This window comes from Rana temporaria, chromosome 3, assembly GCF_905171775.1.
Source record: "Rana temporaria chromosome 3, aRanTem1.1, whole genome shotgun sequence".
In the NCBI taxonomy this organism is placed as follows: domain Eukaryota; kingdom Metazoa; phylum Chordata; class Amphibia; order Anura; family Ranidae; genus Rana; species Rana temporaria.
The window spans coordinates 127267190-127293579 of record NC_053491.1 but is presented as its reverse complement, the minus strand read 5'-3'; the positions used below and the strand labels follow the sequence as shown (position 1 = coordinate 127293579).

The window sequence follows — 26390 nt, the reverse complement described above, 5'->3', positions numbered from 1 at the left end:
GAATAGCCCAGAAAGCACCGACACTCTGGGTGAAATGGAACATCAACCAAGAATCTCAAGGCTCTCGAAAAGTCTTCCAGGAACTGCCAAATTGCAGGACCTTTGGAGGTCAGAGTGGGGAATATGCTTCACCTAGACCTTAAGGGTTTGGAAAACTCCCATTGCGGCTATTAAAGCTGCTCGTACCAAAGAAAGATGGCTTGAACAAGGATTCCAACCGCCTATCTGTGGAGTCTAAAACCTGGGGCCTCACATACCAGGACCATCATGAAGTAGGAAATCAATCAACTGCTGGAGAACAGGTTTTTTATTTTTTGTAGAATTCCCCCTACATGTACACGTGAAAGGATGAGATTTTTTTGCAAGATGCCAGGCCCAAAACCCAGTGACTATAAGAGAAGAGAAGAGGGTTCTGGCAGCAGTAACACAAGGTTAGAGCGTAACACATCCTTTAGGAAGCCCATCATGGTCTTGTGTCAGACAGCCCGGACCCCAAGGTCCAAACTGGGAGGACTTTCCAGAGGATTCCAGATTCTCAAACTATTCAACCTTTAAGGAGAATTTCCTCCAGCACCTGAAAAGAGGAGGGGAAGCTCATGGGAGGCATCCAAGCCCGTGAGAACTGCCACTGAGCTAGACCGCCCTTGTGGTACTCTGCCAGCACTGTATAGTGCCTCAAGAATTGCTCAGACAGAACCAAAGCATGCTAACAAGTCACAGGGAACATTCAGGGGGATATTATTATTCCACAGCCCAAAGGCACGCTACAGTAGGCCCAGTCTTCACCCATCACTACAGATTCCCCCCAAGGCCTCCAAAAACTCAAATGCCCTCCAGGGGAATCACTGTATGGCACCCTGCAAGCAAGGTCAGCGCTACACTGTACGCTGGATTGCTGCCTCTAGGATCCAGCTCTTACCAATATACGTTACATTACAGGCCCTCCCCACTCTTGCATGCAAGATCCAAGCACAGTATCTCTTGGCCGTAGCAACCAGACTGGCACCCATTTATACCTTGACATGGATTCCTCATTTTTTTCCCCAGTGTACATTCACCTGAAGGTGGTAGCACACCCAAACAAAGTCTAGAAAAGTCACGCCTCTGTTCTGCACGAGCAAGAAAACATTTTTTAGTATTACCTCCTTCAGGACACCTGTGTGCTTTGATTTGGCATTTAAAATCTTCTGGAACTCCTCAGACTGTAAATAAGCAAGTTGTTCCTTGTGTTTCTTCATGACTGGTTCTTCGTCATCAGCTGGAGAAATCAAATCACAAAACTATCAATACACCATGCTAATTGCTTAAGAGTTGTGGGAAATTAAACACAAAAAATATTTGTGCGACTCAACCTACATTCACTTTACACCCTTTTGAATGCAAATGTCCCACATATAAAACTCAATGAAAGTTTTAAAACAAGCCCACAACTGTAATAGTAACACACAGACCGGGACACTGAAGTTTCCCTAAAAGCTCTTCGATAAACTGCCGATTGGTTATGTGGGAAGGTGGAAACCGTAGGAAGGAGAAATAGTGCAGTTTTAGAAATATAATAATAATAAAAAAAAAAAAAATAGTACTGTACAGCCCTTACATGTGGTGGTTTCCCAAATCAGTTAAATTGAGGCAAGCCATGAATAATAAATGGGAAGTGTGACAGTGTAAATGAGAGAGGCAGCAGTGGAGATATATAGCATATCATAACTACTGTGCGGCCCCTTAAAAAATACTTGCTGTGGCATGTAGTTCCTATAGCACCTCACGGAACCACTCTCACACCGACACATGTGGTGTCCATGATTGTCGCCACTAAACTTCTGCCAGGGCACTCACCATTGTGTGATGCAGGACCCCCAGGGAGGTCCAATCTTGACCCACCTCTGCAGGCTATGTCACAAAAGCACCTTCAGGGACTCAACTTCCAGCTGGGAATTCATGCCTTATACCTGTATAGTACCCTATTGGTTCACAAGTCAATATAACATTACACAGGGTCCAATCACATAGGGGCCAGTGCCCACCGTGCCCGCATGTCCAGTGTGGGGTCCAGGTACTATTCCACAGAGTATAGTAAGCCCTAGGCAACGGATTCAGAGAAGCCAGGTCAAATCGCAAGTCGCAGCCTATTGCCGGTAATGGCACCGGTCCAATTGCTGCGCCGATTTGCAAAAGTAGTTCCTGCACGACTTTACCGATTACAGGTGCGACATTAGGCCCCTTTCGTACTACTCTGACTTGAAAGTTGCGCGATTTTGTGGCCACAATTTTAGGGAATACCTGTGTAGCTCGCATCAAAGTCGGACCAAAAGTAGTGCAGGGACTACTTTAAAGTCAGCACGACTTGAAGTCTTAATATGAATGGTTGTCATTGAAAATCATCGGGAACAACTTGTCATGCGACTTGTGCACGAAGCAGCACAGATGTCTTACAAGTAGCATCTGAAATGGGGCTAACCTGCACGATTTCAAAGTAGCAGCAATGTGAACCAGAATCATTAAGAAGCTAGCCATTTATAGAAACTGCAGACAAGACCATCACCTAAGACAATCGCAAAAAAAAAAAAAAAGTGAAGCCTTGACTAGCTGGGAGGGGTTATGCTTAGGAGGGGATTTCCTGTTATGCATGAGCAGGGATACCTACCTTTTTTTGCCAGTGTTCAATCACCTGAAGGTGGCAGAAGAACCCTATAATGGATATGAATACACCCCGTGTTCTGGGATGTACAATAAAGAGAACGTCATAGCTGCCCTTAGATAGGTATTAAGGGATTAGAGTGGCATACTAGTTTTTGGGGCAGAAAGTCTTAAAAGAGAAAAAAAAAAAAAAAAAAAAAAAGAAGAAGAAGGAAGGGAAGCTTCTATTGGGAAACATCTGGAAAAGGCATTGTGCTCTGTGACAACTTCTCTTCAATGCAACTGCAAAACAGCCATTCAGGGCAGATTACCTTCAGGTGATGTGACATCTCTGTCCACCCTTTCGGCCACTTGGTCAATGTCCATTGCGCTGGAACGTTTTCTCTTAATACCGTTCGGATTCTCTTTTGTGAGCACTTGTCCTTTTGCTTGTAATTTCCGAAAAGCAGCAATCTGTAAAGAGTAAATTTTGAAATTTTTAACTTGCCATTAAATCCATTTCTTGTAGTTTATTTGGGGAAACAAGAATTCAGATTCCATTGAGTCACATGTGAGACTTCCTGTATGACATTAACGACTTGTGGACCTGAATTGCCGTGCTCGAGCGGCCTGCGCTCCACCCCCTGCAGGGCACGCTCTGTGATCAGCGAGTCTATGAGACTCACTGGGTCGATCCCGACCCCTTACCACGCGATCAGCTGCCGGCCAATGACAGCTGATCATGTGGTTCTCCTCACGCTAACAGCGTGAGGAGAACAAAATAAAAAATCCGATCACTGGCAGGTGACAGGGGGACATCGGTCCCGATCAGAGAGAGCTGCCCAGCTCATCTGTGCCCATGTGTGCCACCTGTCAATCAATGAAGGAGAAAAATTACCTGTTTGCAAAATTCTATAACAAAATATATAAAAAAATAAATTCAAAATTTTCCATCTTTTTTTTGTTTGTTTAGCATAAAATAAAAACCGCAGAGGTGATCAAATACCACCAAAAGAAAGCTCTATTTGTGTGAAAAAAATAATAATAAAAATTTATTTTGGTACAGTGTTGTATGACCGCGCAATTGTCATTCAAAGTGCATCAGTGCTGAAAGCTGAAAATTGATCTGGGCAGGAGGGGGGTTTAAGTGCCCAGTAAGCAAGTGGTTAAGGAACAGGAAGCTAGTGATCGTTGGAAGAGGATTTCAACCACTGAAATCTGACTCTTGGGATGCATCCAGGAGGGCCTGGATTTCATACAACACATAATTTGAGAATGAAAGTTTTGCTCCAAACAAAGTAGGCCATCCATGTATGAAGGTAGACCTTAAGGCAAGTAGACTTCCCAGCTTGTAACATTGTAGGTCTCTCAGAACACAAGGCTTCAACAGCCATGATGCCATTTTTTTTTTTTATTGTGTCTTATTTACATTTTTATTATAAAAAAAAAATCTCCCCTTTGAGACAGAGAAAGGGACTAAGGACACAGATTCCCCAGTCCCTTTCTCTGCAGCCTCAGCTAAAATAAATGGAGAGAAGCTCCTCTCCATTCATAAACTGAAGCATCATAAACACAGGTTACGATGCTCAGTTATGTGAATGGACAGAGTCAGTGATCACCGACTGTTAGTTAGGAAAAGGTAGGAGCCGGATTTAGTGGCTCCTACCTTCGCTCTCCATCCTGACAGATCGATGGGGTGGAGGAGGACATGGAGGGGGAGAGCAGCAAGAGGGGGACACGGTGCACAGAGGGGGAAAGCAGTACGGAGGAAGATACAGGGACAGTCAGCAGTGATCGGTGCGGCTTTGGGGGGGGAGTTACAAGCACTGATCACCGCTGTGTAACTTTAAAGCAGCTGAAAAGAGGGCAGATCAGTGCTTGCAACTCCCCCACCGCACCGATCACCCCTGGCAGCCCCGGTACCGGGTGAAGCATCGGAGCATTTCCCCGAGTACAAGTACTCAGGGAAATGCTCGGTATCGGGACATTCCTAATTTTAAGGAGATGAAATACGCTTCTATAGGATTAAGACAGACTCTGGGTCTGGGAGGAAAGGCCTGTGACGCTCAGCAGCAACATTGTTCATTAGGAACTTAAGGGATTCCGCATCCTAAAGAGTCTAAAGACACTGAGCCTGTCAAGACCACTGGGGGGCAGACAAACTCTGCAGCGGAAGGCTTGGATTCATGCTTATGGTCTCTGCAGTGGGTCAGTAAAACAAGTTGCAATTTGGCCCATAAAGTTAAGCACGACTACAATGAATTTCTCCAGGAACAGAAAAAAGGACTGGCAACACCCGACAGAGCTAGGGGAACACTCAGCAGATAACATACTCAGAGGGTAAAATTCCATTCAGTTTAGGGACCTTCAGCAGTACATTGCTGGCAGCATTAAAGCAGTTAGGCGAGTGGCTAGTTGGAGGTACCTGGTACAGCAGGACTGCAGCTCAGCAACAAAAGGCTAGTTCCTTGAATTCTCAGGCTATAGCTACTGGTAGGAAATTTACCATAACACTGTAGGCAAGCAGAAAGCATAATTCATATGTCCCAGTTAGGAGCAGCAGCAGGATGATGCTTCAACACTGAATGGTGAAAAGAACACAAAGTATGTGCCTGCAACACTCCACCTAGTATATGAAGTCATCAATCAGTCCCTCAGTGGTAAAACCAACTAAAAGCAGGGATGTAAAATTACACCAAATGGCCCTAGAAGGAAAAAAAAAAAGGGGAAGAAGGATTGTTTGCCTGTAGAATCCTTTTCTGGGAGTACATCACAGGGCGTTTTTATATCCATTATGGTAGGGATGTCCCAAAGCATTGAATATATAAGGGGAGCAGAACAGCAGAAGCTAAGCGATCCAAACACACAGGTTAACTGTCGCCTGCAACACCCATCTCCCGAAGGTAGTGTCCACAGGGGCCGAACAGCTGCCTGGAAAAACTCAGTAAAAGGAATGGATTGGAGATCAGATCATGTAGCAGCCTCAAACTTGAATTACAAAAGCTGGACGTTGAATAGCCTAGAATGCACCAAGGCTCCCGGTAGAAAAAGCTCTTTAAAGGAAGGGCCCAGTCATTTATTGTAAGGTCTTAGATTTGTCAGTTTATTTCAAGCTTATCTAGAAAGAGCAGATTTGTAGTAATCTGTGATCATTCCGAAGGAAGGAAGGGAAAGAGAAAGAAGTCAGATTGTTGAATCGATGCTGTTAACCACAGATAAAACACAGGAACCACATCCAAAAGTATTACGTTTTCTTGGTACCAAAAATCACAGGAATACCCCCACCCACCTTAACTGTGCTTTGCGAAACAGTTGAGGTAGAAGTTGTAGCAGTAGGAAGGCAAAAAAAACTCCCGGTCCCATAAAGTCATCAGGGCATCCATCACAAGGGTCCCTGGTAGTGGAAATAAACATGTCCAGTTTCGTCTTGAACTGCAGCATTAAAGATCCACTTCCAGCATCCCCATTGCTAACAGAATGCCTCAAACACCTGTGGGTGAGAAGCCCACTTCCCCCGATTCAGCCATGTCTGGTGAGAATATCTGCCTGACCGGCGAGACTTCAAATTCTGCCTTGGTTAATGATTGGTAGCATTGTCCGACTGGACTTTAAGCGGAAGACTCCTGAGGTAACCAGATTCCATTCAGAATTTTTCATACGAACGAACTTGTTGAGCCCCTCCAGAACTGGGTACACGTTGCCATTTAGTTACAGTGATAAGGTTTGAAAAGAAACTGAAACCTTTTTCCCTTTGGGACTAGAGCGATCACATTTTGTGTAATCAATCGAGAGCCTGAAAAAAATAAGATTTTTTTTTTGGGGATTCAGTGAAACATCTGAGAGCATTAAAAGTTAATGGAAAGTTTAGGAATTCCAATTTGTAACCCCAAGATACTGCACTGCAAATCCCTCATTGGCCAATACTTCTTGCAAAACTGGGTTTCAGCTTTGAGCCCTAGGCCTGCAAAGCACAAAAGGCAGGCTTTTTGGAAGTGGGATGGAGCGACTTTGCCTTTCAGCGGTAGTGGACTTTACATTTTTCAGCAGTAAGGATCAAAAGGATATTCTTACCCATGGTCACTTTTTGGATGTAATCATCCAAGGCAGGCCCAGGCAACAAAAGTTTCCTTGAAATGGTAGACATTCTACATGTTTTTCACAAGGCAGTTCCCATTGACCAACACTTCAGCTGAAGGATTCTGAGCATATGTACAGGGACAAAGTTGTTGAATGGAATCCTTCAAGGCATCCACTGAGAAATTGAGTGCTCAAGGAAAATACTCCAGGCACCTAGCAGATTCAGTATATCCCAGGAGCCCAAACCTTAAGAGCCTGACACACCCACGGCTGCAACTGTCGATTGCACAACTCCCCCTACTTAGACAATAGAAGGCTTAAATGGGATAAGTGCCTCTAAGCCTGAAGAATCATTAAAGACCAGTACTTCGTCCACAGGATCCATCAAGGTCCTGCTCAGATATGAAACCGCAAGAACGACAGCGGGCTTGCTCCATTATTGGTGAACTCACTTTTCATAAGATACTGTTAAGTAAACCTCTTTAGTGGGACACACCCCTTTTCAGGGTGAGCCCAATCTGTATAGATCACATCCTTTAAGCAAGGGTGAACAGAACAGATTAGGCCTGCCAAGGCAGACGCCATGACACCAGTCTGGTAACTTTGAGAAGGCATCGCTAGAAGTGGCAAAATCAGTTGTTGAAATTTGGTTCAAACTACCTCTGCAAGGAAATCAACAAATGCCCTTTGAGGTTTGAGAGAACACTGGGCTTCTTAAAGAGTAGACTCCTCAGAGGAACAATGTGCAACATCCTCACTTGACACAAAGGAACTGAAAGATGACCCTTTGTAATGCAAAATACAGAAACATTGAGAATCAGAGCCACCTGGAACTAATTGACCCCCCCAAGGGAGCCATTGCAAGGGGAGCTACAACAAGGTTCCTCCCTGCCTGATAGGAGAGAAGGTTCCCAAATTCCTCTTACTTTTATCGCTGAGACATGGCTTGCTGACAATGCATGGCTCTAGCCAAGAAAGCAGTCCACAGCTGGCTGAAGGGCAATGGTAGTAGGGCCAGCCAAAAAAAGTACCAAAACAAGTGTTCTACCCGTACCCTGAGGAAAAAATATAAAAGGATTACTGCCCAGTGATCCTAGAAGTGGTGTGCAGCAAGCTCCTACCAGCACAGAAACTTGTGCGCTCCTCTCCCGGTCTTGCCGTCATGGGTAAGCCAGTCCCCGATGATGGTACTGGTGCACTGTGCATGTGTCCCTAGCTGTACCATATATCAAGGAGAGGATAGAGAGTGCAGTCTGCCCAACTAATTGCTTCAAACGAATCCAGGCCTCCCCTCCTGTGATGCAGCATCGAGAGCTGCCACAAAGGAAAAAAAAAAACAAGTGAAGGTCAGCAGTGTTGCAGGTTTAGAGCAGACACCAGGACACATGAAAAACACTTCCTGACCCCTTCCCAGCAGGGATGATGTAGTGAGCTAGTTCACCTTTTCATTTAAGACACTTTATTTTTATTTTTATAAAAAAGTACCAAGATAAGAATTTGTATATTTACTATGAACTATTACTATACCTTTTTAGCTTCTGCAGAAGCCTTTAATTTGCAGGAAGGTGGAGACACATCAAAGAAGACAACATCTTCACCCTCGGTAACACCACGACCCAACTTGGGGGCAGATATCTTCTGGGCTCTGGGGAACTCTGCAGCTTGCTTAGGAGACTGAAATATTGCCTGCACAGCACTTGTAGTGGAACTTGACTGTTCTGTGTCATTTGTGCTTTCAAGAAACCTAAGAAACAAGATGGTTCATTTTATGAGACAAGATTACATTTGTCAACCAGACAATAGTTAATATTTAAAATGGCATTTTAGGTGTCCGCTTCCACCTCTGACAGAGAAGGGAAAAATTTACATTTTGTAATGGTCGTATTAATTCAGCAAAAACTTTGCATTTTCTTACGATTCCAAATTAATATATACAGCTTTCTAACATGCTCTTACAAAATCTGTTATTTCCCAGCAGACCACTGGCAAAAAGGTAACAAAAAAAAAAATTCTACTTTGTTCAGCAATAGTTTTAAAAATAGATACACCCTAGGAATTTAAATATTTTGGGGTTGTACCTTGAACACCAAAAGTCCTTCCTTGCCCGGCCTATAGCAAAATGACGGCCAGACGATGGTTCAGTTATCCTGACCAATGGGGGCACGCGTTGCGGCGATTGGTGCGGTGTGTCAGTCTGACACACAGCTACACTGATCTCGGTAAAGAGCCTCAAACGGAGGCTCTTTACCACGTTATCAGCAGTGTCCAATCACGGCTGACCACAAGGAAGAGCTGTTGATCGGCTTTTCCTCACTCGAGTAGAGACGCGAGTAGAGGAGAGCCGATCGGCTGCTCTCCTGACAGGGGAGAGTTGTGTCTATCAGCGCAGCCCCCTCTCGGATGCCTGCCTAGGACCACCAGGATGCCGCCCAGGACCACCAGAGATAGGCATCCACAATGGACCACCAGGTATGCCACCAGGGAAATGCCAATATGTGCCAAGGCAGCTGCCAATCAATGCACAGGCAGCTGCCAACCAGTGCCCATCCAAAATTCCTACCAGTACCACCAGGGATGCATATTAGTGCCACCCATAAGTACCCATCATTGCAGCCTTTCAGTGCCATGTGTCACCCATCAGTGCCACCTATTAATTGCCCATCATTGTCGCATGTCAGTGCCACCTCATTGGTGCCCGCCTCATCGGTGCCGCCTTATCAGTGAAGGAGAAAACTTACTTCTTTACAAATTTTTATAAACAGAGAAAAAAATATAGCAAAAAATAAAGACAGCAGAGGTGATCAAATACCACCAAAAGCAAGCTCTATTTGTGGGAACAAAATGCAAAAAATTCTGTTTGGGTACAGTGTAGTATGACTGCGCAATTGTCATTTAACCATTTGCTTACTGTGCACATATACCCCCTTCCTGCCCAGGCGAATTTCTAGCTTCCGGCACAGCGTCGTTTTAACTGACAATTGCACGGTCGTGCGACGTGGCTCCCAAACAAAATTTACATCCTTTTTTCCCCACAAATAGAGCTTTCTTTTGCTGATATTTGATCACCTGTGCGGTTTATTTTTTGTGCTATAAACAAAAAAAGAGCGTCAATTTTGAAAAAAATCTTTTTTACTTTTTGCTATAATAAATATCCAATTTTGAAAAAAAATGTTTTTTATTTTTTCTCAGTTTAGGCCGATACGTATTCTACATTTTTTTTTTACCAAAAATATCGCAATAAGCGTATAGTGACTGGTTTGCGCAAAAGTTATAGCACCTACAAAATAGGGGACATAATTATGTATTTATTTTTTTTTTTTTACACTAGGAATGGCGGCGATCTGCGATTTTTATTGGGACTGCAACATTATAGCGGACACATCGGACACTTTTGACACATTTTTGGGACCATTCACATTTATACAGTGAACAGTGCTATAAATATGCACCGATTACTGTATAAATGTGACTGGCAGGGAAGAGGTTAACATTAGGGGCGAGGAAGGGGTTAAATGTGTAGCCTAGTGAGTGATTCCAACTGTGGGGGAAGGGGACTGACTGGGAAGGTGACCGATCTGTGTCCTATGTACAAGGGACACAGCTTCGGTCTCCTCTCCCTGACAGGACATGGATCTCTGTGTTTACACGCAGAGATCCACGGTCCTGCTCAGTTACTGGGCAATCGCGGGTGCCCTGTCGGCCATCGCAGCCACTGGGCACACGCATTGTGTTCCCAGTAACGCGGCATATGACGTCCTGTCAGAACAATTGAGCTACTGTGCGGCCGGTAGTCGAGTGGTTAAACAGCGACAGAGCAGAAAGCTGAAAAGTGGCTTGGGCAGGAAGGGGGTGCGAGAGCATGGCATTGAAGTCGTTAAAGGCTTAAAATCAGGCCAATGTTTGCTCTACTAAGCAACCAATTCCAAAGTACTATTTACAGCCTTTAAATTAGGCTCAAATTATAGTCAATGAGTTTAGATTTGGGGGTAAGATAACATGCCACAGATACACTTTCTTGTATATGGAAAGTGTGATGAAGAAACTATAGTCTGAATTAACCTTTTCTGGGTCTCTTCTGATTTCCGTTTTCTTGCATCCAACAACTGTTTTCTCTGCTGTTTCAGAAGCTCTGAAGCCGAGAGAGACTGAATACACGACCCAGGGTTAGCAGTGGTTCCTTAAAAATAAAGTTTTCAATTTAACAACCTTTGAATGCAAAATAAAGGTTTCTACCCAATACCTAAAGTACAAATGAGTGGATGTGGAACAGTCCTGTTACCTTTTGGGTTCAGGCCGGACAAATGTCTATTCAGATTGAGGGCTCCTGGAGTTGGTACAGTCAAAAGCTCCTTAAACTCATCTGAACACTGCACAGTGTTTTTCTTTGCAGCAGCTGAAGAATAAAGTTTGTTATTCTAGATATTGTTATACTAGAAACGTGACATTAGTACTGGGATCGCAAAGTCAAATAAATACCCATTTTTTGTTTTGCTTCCAGTGTTATGGCACCTGCGCCTCTAACTACCATATTGGATAGAGTTGTTTGGACAGATTTCTTAGGTGCTGTAGCTGATGCACTGTAGACACAAAAACAATACAAATTTAATATACAGGAGGAAAAAAAAAAGACAACATTCATATTTAAAAAATAAAAAGAGGCTAGCATTATTAAAAATAAGAGCAGCTTTTGCTGCAATAATTTCAATCTGGAGCTGTCCCCCAGTTAATCCTTTCCACCCCTAGATGTCGCCCAGTCTTCCAGGTTAAATGGTGGCCAGCATCTTCCATCCCACCACCTCCAGGCGTTATGGCATCAAATGTATTTATGTGAGCACCATTGAGTGCAGCAGGTAAGGACCACTGATGAGTTCTGCTTTAACTGTAAGGGCTTGTTTAAGCCAATTGCACTCATCTGCATTGTTTAATGCACAGGCACACATGCTGTAGAAAATCATTATGCTCTATGTGCGCTGTTCAAACTATGCATGTGTATTGTGTAAAAGCAGCATTTTACAGCGTGCAATGCAAGCCACCGCAGCGCAACAAGGTGCATGAAGTTACATTTTTTTTGGCAACATTAAAAAGTTATAAAAAAAATTTAAAAATTTAATCATGTGATATGCTGTGCAGGTTGGCATGAACAGGCCCTGTGCGGAACTGGTCTTTAAAGCAGCTCTGCTGTTTCACAGATTCACAAAGTTAAAAGACAGGATGGCTTCTTTAACGTTACTATGCCACTGGGCTCTTCTGAAAAAACTCAATACTGGGGTCTAGAGGCACTGCAAGAAGTCAGAAGTTAGTGGAGCCATCAGACACATTGTAGAGGCCACTTTTCAATGCTGAGCTTAGCCAAACAATTTTTGCAAGACTACAAAAGTTTCTTAATGACCCGATACATGTATATTCCAGAATTAACTTCCAAAGCAAGACAGCGGTAGACAAATTCTAACCTTGGATCATTAGCCACAGAAAAGAGAACCTTACGCAAAGTCTTAAGAACTAAATGTATCCAGACCCCTTCTATTTGAACATTTTCTGTATTCCCTCCAAGTATGCCTTGCAAGACAGTGGTATGGTGTAAAACTAAAAACTAGGGTTGTCCCGATACCACTTTTTTAGTACAAGATACTTTTTTTCCCCATGTACTCGCCGATACCGATACCTTTTTTTTAAATGCAGCCATGTGTCCCCAAATGCAGCCATGTCCCTAGATGCAGCCTTGTGTCCCCTAAGAGAAAGCCAGTAGTACTAGTATCGGTACAACCCTACTAAAAACTTAATTCTGTAAACTATCAATTTTTATACAGGTGGTCCCCTAGTTACAAACATTACTACTTACAAACGGAGGGAAACAGGAAGTGATAGAAAATCTACCCCTAGGAAGGGAAATTCACTCCCGTAAGAGTTATTATGGGGGAGTACCTCCACTGGTGCTCTATCACCAAAGCTGGTTTCCACAACAACCCCAAATTTTCAAAATCCCATTGTCATTGGGACAGAAAGTGAGGTGAAATCTTCTGAACAAAACATTACAAGGCTATCCAAAAAGCTTAAAAATCTTTTTTTCGGCTGGAGCTACACTTAAATATTTTTTTACCTGTTCCGACTTACAGATTCAACTTAACAAACCTACAGACCAATCTTGTTTGTAACCCCGGGACTGCCTGTATTAATTGGAATTTAATAAAACACATACTAAAATTTTTTTTTATTATTCGATACCAAAAATTACAGATAAGTTAGCAATCTACTTACAGTGAAGCTCCATATGCCATGGAGGACACACCACCATAATGAAAGCCACTGTGGCACAGTTTCTCTTTCAGGCTGTTTCCTCCCTTAGTCGTCATTTTCTTAGGGACATGTCCAGAATAGCTTGACTGCAGATCTGCTCGTTTGGCGCTCACCTTCTTATACTGAGCTTGCACATGATACTGACAGAACTCACAGTCATTCTAAATAGAACAAAACATTGTTTCAGAGATAAAGAAAGTAGATACATAGAATACATATCTAAAACACAACGACCATGCCACATTCCTGCTCTGTCTCTTACAGCAACAGATTACTCAAATAGCTATTCAAAATAATTTAGTTAAAAAAAGATATTACCATTTAGTCAAAAATAATTGCCAGTGTTAGATTTATAGCTTCCTCCATGCTAGTTTGAGTTGCTCTTGATCTTAGCTACATACTGAAAAATATTCTTTATGTATTTAAAAAAGTTTCAATCACATATAACTAATACACACAGACACGTGTATCTTTTTTTTTTTTAAACAGATGCAGTAAAAAGCCATTAGTTATGAAGTGCATAAGGACAACTTGGCAAGATCTGGAAATGATATCTATGTAGAAAGTGAGAGAAGAAACTGGCCACCTACCACGTTAACCATTTGTGTGCAGGGATCACCATTTTTCTTACGAGCTTTACATGTTCCCAAATCCATTGCTTCTCCCAGTAACAAGATCTTTTGTGGATTGTCAACAGAAAGGCATACCTGTTGTGAAAAGGAGATATGCTTACAACAAAGGAAATCTAAAACTCAATTTTCTTCCCCATTCATTGAAAGCCACGTTTGGGAGATTTCAAAGCAGTCCAACTGATGGGTGGGCAACAGCACACCAACAGTGTCAACAGGCCCAAGAAAGAACCGAACTGGGGACAGCCTACAGCGCATGAAGCTGGCATCCAATGGAGGTGAAACACCCACCTAGTTGAACGTAGAAAAAATGTAAACAGAAGACCAGGTGGCAACCTAGCAGATCTGGAAAACCGTTGCTTCATACCAAAAAGTCCAAGAAGCAATCACAGATCTAGATGCATGTTTTGACATGAAAAGGAGGAAAATCAATCCCTGAGAGTATAAGCCTAGATGGTGGTTTGTCATAGCCACCCAGAGATGGTGGAACACAAAGCTGGTGCCCCCTTACAGGGTGACCATCCAGAATGTTAAAATGTTAAGTGAAAAAAAAAAAAAAAAAAAAAAAAAAAAAAAAAAAAAAGGCTCATATTTTGTGTTTGTGTGCATTAAAAAAGAGATTTTTAATACAGCTTACCTGTAAAATCTTTTTCTTGGAGTACATCACGGGACACAGAGCGGCATTCATTACTATATGGGTTATATGGAGTACCTTCAGGTGATGGACACTGGCAATCTCAAACAGGAAATGCCCCTCCCTATATAACCCCCTCCCATAGGAGGAGTACCTCAGTTTTGTAGCAAGCAGTATGCCTCCCAAAATGGTCCTCAAAAGAGGGGTGGGAGCTCTGTGTCCCGTGATGTACTCCAAGAAAAAGATTTTACAGGTAAGCTGTATTAAAAATCTCTTTTTTTTATCGTTACATCACGGGACACAGAGCGGCATTCATTACTATATGGGATGTCCCAAAGCAATGCTTACAATGAGGGGAGGGAGAACATCTCCAAGACAAAAGGATTTAATTTAGAGAATACTCAAATCATAATAAATCCAACTTAGTTGAGAAAATTCTTAAATTTTAAATTTAACTCAAAAAAGAGGAGCCCCCGGAATCCGAGGGTCTCAAACTGCAGCCTGCAGCACTGCCTGCCCAAAGGCTGTATCAGAATTCCTTCTTACGTCCAACTGGTAGAATTTTGTAAACGTGTGGACAGAAGACCAGGTTGCCGCCTTGCAAACTTGAGCCATAGAGATCTGGTGGTGTGCTGCCCAGGAGGCGCCCATGGCCCTAGTAGAATGAGCCCTTAATGATACTGGAGGAGGCAACCCTTTCAAGCCGTAGGCCTGAGTGATTAATTGCTTAATCCACCTAGAAATGGTGGACTTTGCAGCTGCCTGCCCCTTCTTGGGCCCATCCGGTAAAATGAACAGCACATCTGTTTTCCGGATCTTCTTTGTAGCTTTAAGATAGGCCTTCATGGCCCTGACAATATCCAAGGTATGCAGCAACCCTTCTTTTCTGGAAGTAGGTTTAGGGAAGAAGGATGGTAATACCAAATCCTGGTTTAGATGAAAACTGGATATAACCTTCGGTAGGAAGGAAGGATGAGGGCGAAGAACGACCCTGTCCTTATGAAAAATAAGATATGGTTCCTTACAGGATAAGGCCGCCAGTTCCGATACTCTTCTTGCGGAAACTATGGCGACCAAAAATACTAACTTCCTTGTCAGTAAAACCAAAGGAATTTCAGCCAACGGCTCAAACGGTTGTTTCTGTAAACTTGACAGAACAAGATTTAAATCCCACGGGCAAAGCGGGGATTTAACTGGAGGTTTAATACGTAAGACCCCTTGAAGGAAGGTCTTAACCAGCGAGTGGGTGGCCAGCGGCCGCTGAAACCACACTGACAGAGCAGAAATCTGTCCTTTGATTGTGCTTAATGCCAATCCTTTATCCACTCCTAGCTGGAGAAAACTTAAAACTCTATCGATGGTGAACTTGCGAGGAAGCCATAGCTTGGACTCACACCAGCCTACATAGGCCTTCCAGACCCTGTGATAAATCACCCTAGAGACCGGTTTCCTGGCTCTGATTAGGGTAGAGATTACTCTCTGAGACAGACCTCTACCCCTGAGAATCAGGGATTCAGCTTCCAGGCCGTCAAATTTAGATGCCGTAAGGCAGGGTGGAGGATCGGACCTTGCGATAGCAGGTCTGGCCGTAGAGGAAGAGTCCAAGGGTCTCCCACTACCATCCTTAAGATTAGTGAGTACCATGCCCTTCTGGGCCATGCTGGAGCTACCAGGATGACTGGTATGTGCTCCACCCGGATCCTGCGCAGCAGGCGGGGTAGTAACTGGAGCGGGGGAAACGCATAAAGAAGTTTGAACTGATGCCAAGGGCAAACCAACGCATCGATTCCGCAGGCCATCGGATCCCTTGAGCGGGACATGAACCTGTCTAGCTTCTTGTTGAGTCTCGATGCCATGATATCCACGTCCGGCACTCCCCATCTTTGGCAGAGTGCTTGAAAGATTTGTGGATGTAGAGACCATTCCCCCGGCAACAGAGTCTGGCGGCTTAAGAAGTCCGCCTGAAAGTTGTCCACTCCTGGAATGAATATTGCCGATATGCAGGGCACATGAGCCTCTGCCCATAGGAGAATCAAGCTCACCTCTCTCTGAGCGGCTTGACTCCTGGTTCCCCCTTGGTGATTTATGTATGCCACGGCCGTGGCATTGTCTGATTGAATTCTCACCGGGAACCCCTGCAATTTTGACGTCCAAGCCCTGAGGGCTAGTCGAGCAGCTCTGAGCTCCAAGATGTTGATGGGCAACTGCTTCTCTGGCTTTGCCCAAGTACCTTGGCGAGTGCAACCATCCAAAATTGCTCCCCAGCCCGTCAGGCTGGCGTCTGTGGTCACTATCTTCCAAGCCACTGGGCTGAAAGACTTCCCCTTCAGTAGATTCTGAGGGTCTAACCACCAACACAGACTTTGTCGGACTCTTGATGAGAGCGGCAACAGGATATCCAAGGCCTGTGGCCTTCTGCTCCATGCTGACAGGATGGCTGCCTGCAGGATGCGAGTGTGGCTCTGGGCGTATGGTACCGCCTCGAATGTGGCCACCATCTTGCCTAGTAACCTCATACATAGGCGAATAGTCGGTTCCTTCTTGCTTAGAACCAGTAGGATTAATTCCTTGATGGCTTTGACCTTCCTCAGAGGTAGAAACACTCTGTTGTTCTGTGTCTAATCTCATGCCGAGATATTCCAACTGCCTTGTGGGCAGGAAAGCTGACTTTTCTCGATTTAGGACCCAGCCGAACTTCGAGGTATTGGACCGTGAGGGCCACTGCTCGCCCCAAGCCGGGAGACGAGTGATCTATGACTAGGAGGTCGTCCAGGTATGCTAGGATCGTGACCCCTTGGATCCTTAGCTTGGCTAGGATTGGAGCTAGGACCTTCGTGAACACCCGGGGGGCCGTAGCCAACCCGAAGGGAAGCGCCACGAATTGGAAATGACGCGAAGCCACCATGAAACGTAGATATCTTTGATGTGGCTGATAAATTGGAACATGAAGGTAGGCATCCTTTATGTCTATGGACGCCATGAAGTCGTCCTTTTGGAGTGTGGCAGCTGCTGACCGCACGGATTCCATCCGAAATGAGCGGACTTTTAGGTATGCGTTTACCATCTTTAGGTCCAAAATTGGCCTGACCTCTCCATTGGACTTTGGGATGATGAATAGGTTGGAGTAGAAACCCAGCCCCTGTTCCAGGACTGGTACCTCTACTATTACTTCCTGGGAAAGTAGATGATTTAATGCCGACATTAATGCGGCTCCCTTCTCCGGATCGTTTGGAATCCTCGACGCCTGGAAATGAGGAGGAGGAAACTTTAGGAAATCTAATTTGTAGCCCGTGGCCACGGAAGACCGTACCCACTCGTCGGGAATGCTGGCTTCCCAGACCTCTGAAAAGAGTCGCAGCCTTCCCCCCACCTTCGTGGGTGGGGGCGCCCCTTCATAAGGTCGGCTTGGGGGCTGGTTTTGCTGGTTTGCGAAACCACTGCTTTCTGCCTCTAGCAGCCTGTCCTTGTGACTTGCTGTTGAAGCCGAAGTTTGCTTTCGCAGGAGGCCGTCGATACTGTTTGGTATTAGAGGGCCCCTGCCCAGGGGAGTACTGTTGTTTAAACGCAGGCCCCTGAAACTTCTTTCTAGTTGGCAAGAGAGTACTTTTGCCGTTTGAAATGGTCTGAATGTATTTATCTAGGTCTTCTCCGAAGAGTCGTCCTCCATGGAAGGGGAACCCTACCAGGAGCTTCTTGCATGGGGGCTCGGCCTCCCAGCTTTTTAACCATAAGAGTCTTCTCATATGGATAAGGGATAACGATAAACGTGACGCTTGCTGGATAGAATCCTTAATTGCGTCTACCGTAAAACATATGGCCTTAGGGACATCCGAAAATTCTTCTGCCTGCTGGGCAGGAATAAGTTTAAGCATCTGCTTAACTTGATCCGATAATGCTTGAGCAACCCCAATCGCAGCCACAGCTGGCTGTACTACTGCCCCTGCAGTAGTGAAGGAGTTCTTAAGTAGTGCTTCCAAGCGTTTATCAACTGGATCCTTGAATACCTGTATGTTTTCTACAGGGCATGTTAATGATTTGTTAATACATGAGATGGCTGCGTCCACTGCAGGAGTAGCCCATTTCTTGGAAAATTTATCTTCCATAGGATATAGGGCAGAGAATCTTTTAGGTGGTAAGAAGATTTTATCTGGCTTGTTCCAATCTTGGACCAAAACTCCCTCTAGTAGAGGGTGGATCGGAAACACTGCATTGCTTTGAGGCGCCCTCAGTGAGCCCAAAGCTGAAACCGTCGATACCTGGAGATCTGGTACTGGCAAGTTGAATGCATTATGGACCAAGTCCGTTAAGGCTTGAATCCACCAGCTCTCCCCTTGGGAGACTGCCTCCTCTGTATCCGGATCTTCGATCCCTGAACCTACTTGGTCCTTGTCCAAGAGGTCGTCCAATTCCCCTGAGGAAAGGACCTCCTCTTCTGAGGGTCCGCGCTCGGGCGACGGAGATCTAATCCGTTTACTGCCCCGCATAGCTGTGGCTATCATTTTTTCCCATTCTTTTCTCCATCTCCTTTAAAGAGGTGAGTAATACCTCGTCCGTGACTATCTTAGGGTTGGACTGACCCGCGCCAGCTCCAGCCCCAGATCCCGATGGCCCTAAGGCTCCCTGTGGGGAAAGCAGCGGCATAACTTTGTCCGAGACCTCAGACTCTCTGGGGGAATCCCCACCTCTTGTACCCTCTGACCCGGATGCCATGGTACAATACCGAGGTACACCTGCTAGCTTATTGGTACTTGGAACTATAAATAGTTAATTGCCCAAACACCTGTTTGGGGGACAAAAAATGCTTCCTCTCCCCTAGATGACTTTTTTTTTTTTTTTTCAATCTTTTTCTTTTTTTTTTGTTTTTGTTTCAAATCCAGGAAAGAAAAAGCATTCTGTCCCCCTGAGTAGTATTGCAACGAAAAAACTATGAGATGGAAAAGAAACAGCCTATTTCTAGGCTTGAAAACAGTCTTCTGAAGACTGCAATATCCTTTCTGGCCACTGTGTGTCCTCGGCGCCCCGTGCTGCCGCTCTGGTCTTTCCTCCCCAGTTCCAATGTATTGAATGAGCTGTTTGGAACGAAAAAGGAAGGGCCGCCCCTTCCTTAAGCCACTGACCCGCCCTTCCCCCCTCAGCTAAACGGCGCGAATTGCGCCTATAACACGTGAACGCGCGCGCCCGCCGATAGGGGGGGGGGGTTGGGGGGAAGGGAGCCTCTCTGCTCCAGCTGGAAACCACGAGGAGGTCATCGTTTTGCCTGCTTGCAGGCTCAGAGGAGGAAGACTGATGGAGCAACGCCTGGAGGCTTGCAGGTAAGCACAGCTCTCTGACACACACATACACTTTATATCACACAGGCCCCACTCAATGCTTTTCCAACACTACAAGGGAGGTCACTTCTTATGGGGAATAATACACATAGAGCCATCCTATCATTAAGATATGTGACTAGTTTGCCAGATGCAGCGCATAACCTTAGGCATGTCCCCTGTGACCCCCCAGAAAAAACCTGCTAAGAACCAAGTTCCGCAAGTTTTCCCCTCACTTACCTGCTCCATGCCGCAGGACTTTGCCAAGCAAGAGGCCCAATCTTCCCCCATCTCCGTGGGGATGTCTAGACCTTCAGGCCCTGGGTTCCTATGAAGGATCCACTGTCCTGGGCCCATATAGCACTCTGGCAACAGAAACATTAGGCACCCAAAGGTTTCTAAGTTCTGGGCCCAGGGTCCAGCTCTCTAAAAAGAAAAGCATTATGGGCTATACCCCAAGGGTTTGGGGTCCGGTTACTGACCACTTTAGCGCTGAGGCCTTTGGACAGAACCGGTTAGCTCACCTAATCCCAAGGATGCGGAGGCAAGCTAAACCATGACCAACACCTAAGACACTGGCGTAAAAACTGAGGTACTCCTCCTATGGGAGGGGGTTATATAGGGAGGGGCATTTCCTGTTTGAGATTGCCAGTGTCCATCACCTGAAGGTACTCCATATAACCCATATAGTAATGAATGCCGCTCTGTGTCCCGTGATGTAACGATAAAGAAATTAAGTTGAGTAATTTATTTTTACTAGAAATTTGCATTAGATAAGTCACCCGACTTAAATAACAGGAACATTACCATTTTATTCCCCAGGGTCTAATGTTTGGGGATTTTAACTAAATATTTATGCCACAAAATTATTATTTTTTGTTCCCCCCACAGATGTAAAAACTGCTTTGGCAGTGAAAGGGGTGATACAAATGTTAATTTCCAGCAGTCAGTTAGATTTTTTTTAACAAAATCGTCATACCAGAGAAAAATAAAATATACATAATAAATGGAGGGTCAGATAAATCAGAGTTAATTTTTTTTCAGAAAAGCAGTAGCAGTAGATGCTGGTGTGTATGTATGTGTATACAGTTGTGCTCATAAGTTTACATACCCTGGCAGAATTTATGAGGTCTTGTTCATTTTTCAGAGAATATGAATGATAGCACAAAAATTTTTTTCACTCATAGTTTGACTGAAGCCATTTATTATCAAATCAACTGTGTTTACTCTTTTTAAAAAAAATATCACAATGACAACAGAAACTACCCAAATGACTCAGATCAAAAGTTTACAAACCCTGGTGATTTTGGCCTGATAACACGCACACAAGTTAACACAATGGGGTTTGAATGGCTATTAACCACTTCAGCCCCGGAAGATATTACCCCCTTCCTGACCAGAGCAATTTTTTTTTTTACAATTTGGCACTGCGTCGCTTTAACTGACAATTGCACGGTCATGCAATAATGTACCATTGTCTCTGTGCTATTTGACATATTGTAAGTGGGATACTTTGTGGCATTTGCATAGTAAGGGCTTTCTTCTGGCGACTCAACCATGTAGCTCATCTTTCTTCAAGTGCCTCCTTATTGTGCATCTTAAAACAGCCATACCACATGTTTCAGAGAGTCCTGTATGTCACCTGAAGTTATTTGTGGGGTTTTCTTTGCTTCCCGAACAATTTTCCTGGCAGTTGTGGCTGAAATTTTAGTTGGTCTATTTGGACCGTGGTTTGGTTTCAACAGGACCCCTCATTTTCCACTTCTTGATTAGAGTTTGAACACTGCACTCAATTCCTTGGATATCTTTATATGCCTTTCCCGTTTTATACAGTTCAACTAACTTTTCCCGCAGATCCTTTGACAATTCTTTTGCTTTCCCTATGACTCAGAATCCAGAAACATCAGTGCAGCACTGGATGAAAAATGCAAGGTCTGTCAGGAGTCCAGAAATGCATTAGCCTTTTATACACACATACACACCCCAATTACTAGGAAACCGGTAAGGATGGTTACCTTTAAAAGCAATTCAACCCTCTTCGTGTCAACGTATGTGCATGTTATCAGGCCAAAAATCAACCAGGGTATGTAAACTTTTGATCAGGGTCATTTGGGTATTTTTTTTTTTAAATCCTAATGGCAACAGAAAAGAGTGAACAATTGATTGATAAGCCAAACACTAACCAGGAGTGAAAAATGTTTGTGCGTTATTCATATTCTCTAAAAATGGCCAAGAAATCAAATTCTGTAAACTTATGAGCACAACTGTATATAAAATATAGATCCCAATAGTCAACAGAGTAGAAATTGCTATAGAGTAAAGTTAGTGGTTGGTCATACCATTTTGTTTTTAATGTTTGATACAACATACCTCTTCTGAGCCATCTTTTGGTTTCATGAGACTGGCATTTAAAATACCAATGGCCACTCCCTGATCCGTTTTCCAGTGCTCTTTGTGTACATCACCAAACAAGAACAGAGATACACATGTATCAAAATTTTTCAAGTCATTCAGCCTCCAAATACTAAATGTTTTGCCCTGTAAAGAAAAAACTAAATAGGTTAAGTTCAAAAATGTCAATGCACAAGAAATAAATGCCAAAATAAATCCGAGGGTGGTTACAGATTTCCTCCATTTGATCCATATATGTATTAATTTGTCTATTCCTTGTTAGCTAGTCTATTAAAATTCTGATAATGTTAAGGTTGATAGCATAATAATATAAAAGTTAGCTATGAAAACATACTGCTTAAAAGGGGTTGTAAACAAAAGTTTTTTTTTTTTTTTTTAAATAACAACAACAACAAACATGTTATACTTAGAGCCGGTTCACACTGGGGCGACTTGGGATCCGACTTGAAGTCGCCTCAAGTCGTCCCAAGTCGCGCTGTCGACACGACTCGAGTCGCTCCGACTTAAAAAGAAGTTCCTGTACTACTTCAATCCGACTTGTAGGCGATTTGTACCCATTGATTTCAATGGAAGTCGCCTCCAAGTCGGATCACTGTCTTAACTGAAGCGATTTTCCAGGAAGATAACATACATTTCTCAGGCAAACCTCTCCCTCCCCTTCCCCCCTAGAGCCGATTGTTGTTTGATTGGCCACTGGAAAGTCTCCTGTCCTGGAGACGACTTCAAGTCGTGTTGTAAATCGCCCCAGATCGCCCTGTGGTTCATGCTCAAGTCGTGTCGGAGTCACCTCTGAAAGTCGCGCTGGAAGTCGCGTCGCCCTAGTGTGAACCGACTCTTACCTCCACTGTGCAGCTCGTTTTGCACAGAGTAGCCCCGATCCACATGTTCTGAGGTCCCTCGGTGGCCGTCTCTGGTCCTCCCCGTAAGAACTACACACATTAATGCGAGAGAGCTCGCATTGTGTGTAGTCCTTGCAGGCGCGCCGCGTCACTGGATGCGATTGACAGCAGCGTCAGCCAATGGCTGCGCTGCTTTCAATCCATCCGCTCTAGCCAATCAGTGGCCAGGCTGAGCGTTAGCTAGCCCTTATTCTCTTTGAAGCCTGTAATCACGTATTACAATATTATCATACCAGGTGGTCAGGAGCCAAGCTTTTGTTCTACAAAGCTTTAGCGTGCAACTTGTTACATTCCAACCTAGGAAGTGAACCTCCAGAAATGTGATATTATACAATGTTGCCTTCCAACAAGCTTAAAGCGTTTTTTTGGGGTCAAGACAGATTCTGTTCCTTAAAAGCATGTTATACAGCACAGTGCTTGTGCTGTGTAATTTGGCCCCCTATATAACCTTTAATACTGTAATAAACAGCTGACCCTGCCTGGCTATGCCCTCCCACCTGTAAACTGATCCCAATAATCCAGAGTAGACACACAGACAGAATTCTCACCGCTCCAGGTGAGCCTCGTGATGATCAGGGGTTGTTGAACCACCAGGGTTGCTGGCAATGCGGTAATAGCAAAAAAACAAAAGAACAAAAGCTGGACAGCCGCACTCCAAAATTTTCTTTAAAAGAGAGGTCTTTATTTTCAACTGTGCATACAGTCACTGCAAGCCCACAAAAATCAGTATGGCCAACGTTTCGCAATGAACGTTGGCCATACTGATTTTTGTGGGCTTGCAGTGACTGTATGCACAGTTGAAAATAAAGACATCTCTTTTAAAGAAAATTTTGGAGTGCGGCTGTCCAGCTTTTGTTCTTTTGTTTTTTTGATCCCAATAATCAGGGCTGCTGAGCGTGGTCTGTTTACATGCCTACGTCGTCTGCAGCCTGCTCTCCTGTAATATACCAGTAAGTGTCCCTGTTTTATTTTTTTTTTATTTTTATTTTTTACATAATATAGGTTTATCCGTATCAGTGCGGCTCTCAAAACAGAGCCGAAGAGTCAGCTTAGCGCTGGGAGCCGCGCAAATATAGATAAGCATTTTGTTTTTTGACCCAATCGGATCCGCCTGTCCATTTTTCAGATAGATCCAAGTGGGCCACCCATTGACTTCTATGGGCAGGCAAGAGTGACAGCGGATATGTGTCCGATAAGATCCACTAAAAACAGACGGATGGCGATACGTTCACCATCCGTCCAGCGGATTGGATGAAAGCGGACAGGTGGTCTGTTTTCAACGGAGCGATCCCCTGCTGAGCTAGCAGAGTCGGACCAACAGATCCGCCCCGTGTAAAAGGGGCCTAATAGCCAAGTAAGCAGAAGTGCATGTTGCCTATTAAACACAGTACCAACTGTTTACAATAAGCAGGCTAGAAATATGAAGGTAAAGTACAACATTATTACATCTTTGTTTCCAAAATAGTCAAAAGAAAAAATTTTTTTTTTTTAAATAAAATGTTAAATCCCTTAAATCTATTGCATAATGAGAATACACCATAAAGGAGCACCACAAACTCAATCCTAATGAAACAGACCTAAGAAAATAAAAATGCTTGTAGTTTTAGCAAACGGTCATCTTACATTATTAGAGCTCTGAGGAGTAACCTTCTTGACAATTACACCAAACGTAACCCAATCTTGGTCCTCCAACTTCTCTGTAGTAATTTTGCTCTGTAATTGGAAGAGTTTGATCATCTTTCGTCCACCCATTTTCCTCTCCATTTCTAAAGACGACACCCGGGGTTTCCTGATTTTGTGCAAAATAGAGATAACATAAGCAAAGCAACTTAAGTGTGAAAAAATAAATAAATAAATAAATAAAAAAAACTGTACTCATTGGAATTAGTCTTTTAATAGGTGCTCAGTCGTCATTTTAGAACCCCCATTTTATTTATTAAGTAATAAAATGTACATAGCACAAAGGGGTGGCCATATACTGCCTCTTATTTAGAAGCTATACCCCTCAATTCTAAACATTGGTTACGGGTAGTTTCTAAAAAGACAAGCAACAAAAAAACAAAATGCCGTTGGTGGTTAGAGGTGCCTTTCTCTTATACCGTTGAGAGAGAGGGGGGGGGGGGGGGTTGGGACTTTAAATGAGGCACAATAAATGTACCTCCATCCCTGGTTCAAGTAAATAAGAAAGGAATGTGGGACTTTGAATGAGACAATTGACTTGTGGAGGTAGAGTGGTTAGTAAAACATTATTTGTAACAATGGTAGGAAACAAATTATTATATATATATATATATATATATATATATATATATATTCAGCACATGAGGTAATAAATATTGATATAATGCAATACAAATCATTTCCTATTATCAGGCATTGATACAGCATATGCAACAGAGCTGCTGTAAAACCAAAAGGCGGAGGATACACATTAATAGTTGCATAGTACTCAATGAATTTTAAATGTATACAAGATATATATGGGCCAGTGAATAGGTAATGAGCCAGACTGAGCACCCCATGCATGAAACAACACATTTCATGGCTATAGGCCATTCATCAGGAGTGTACAGAAATAAACTGCAAATACAAATGGATATGTAGTATTAGTTAATATATTGTACCCCTAAGGGGAGAAATTAGTTTGTGGGGAGAGAGAAATCTATACTCGCAGGTCAGCTAAAGCACTTTGCCTGGCTAGCATCGAGGCCATAAATATATCCCCTATTTTGTAGACGCTATAACTTTTGCGCAAACCAATCAATATACTCTTGATGCACACATATTGGCCAAAACTGATATAGATATATTTATATATAGAGATATAGATATATAGAGATATATATATATATATATATATATATATATATCTCTATTTTAAGGCTGTGCAAATTAACTTTTAATTAATCTTTAATTTTTGTTGATCGATTAAAATTCTTTGGATTGGTACTCACCTCTCTGCCGGCTTCTGGGCTTTCAGGGAGTTCCAGTAACGTCACGGACACCGGCGGGGCTTGCAGTGTCCATCTGAAGGGCTCCTTTGCTGTGCCTTCATATCTGCATGCCAGCGGGACCTTACTATCTGCCACATGTAAGGGCTGTTAAACTTCCCTCCATCAACCTGGGATTCTACAACCATCCACTGGGAGTTGTGATAGTTCCCTTCATGGGGCATCTACATGCCGACGGACTGATGTTAACCTCTCCTCATCTGGATTCAGCAGTGGTATCGTACACATTTTTATACCAGTATCATACTTAGCTACATGTTTTTATGACTGCTTTTGGTACAGTTTGGTATTACTCGCACCATTTTTACAGTTTATGTAGCTACATTGATTTTATCTCCAGTGCAATATTTATTTGGTTACCTACTTGAAGACTATAAAAGTTTTAATGCTATTCCCATTAAGTGCTGCCTTTGTGTGTTTTTTTGTATCTTGCTATACATTTTTCCAGTTGTTGGTAGCTGCACTGGGAACCAGCCTGCAAGGAGATCAGCTAAAAGTAGTTGGATCTG

The 26390-nt window shown here is 43.6% G+C and overlaps 1 protein-coding gene across 1 annotated transcript in view; it reads right to left on the bottom strand.

Moving 5' to 3' along the window:
* The window catches only part of MCM10 (minichromosome maintenance 10 replication initiation factor), a 47036-nt gene that overhangs the window by 8856 nt on the left and 11790 nt on the right, over positions 1 to 26390 (bottom strand). Inside the window, exons 7-16 of the mRNA XM_040343407.1 lie at positions 24494 to 24659; positions 21930 to 22097; positions 13578 to 13694; positions 12949 to 13148; positions 11170 to 11270; positions 10973 to 11086; positions 10753 to 10870; positions 8221 to 8437; positions 2949 to 3090; positions 1143 to 1258 (exon numbers count right to left, since the gene is read on the bottom strand). Coding sequence (XP_040199341.1) covers positions 1143 to 1258; positions 2949 to 3090; positions 8221 to 8437; positions 10753 to 10870; positions 10973 to 11086; positions 11170 to 11270; positions 12949 to 13148; positions 13578 to 13694; positions 21930 to 22097; positions 24494 to 24659 — 1459 coding nt within the window. The remainder of the gene's footprint in view (positions 1 to 1142; positions 1259 to 2948; positions 3091 to 8220; positions 8438 to 10752; positions 10871 to 10972; positions 11087 to 11169; positions 11271 to 12948; positions 13149 to 13577; positions 13695 to 21929; positions 22098 to 24493; positions 24660 to 26390) is intronic.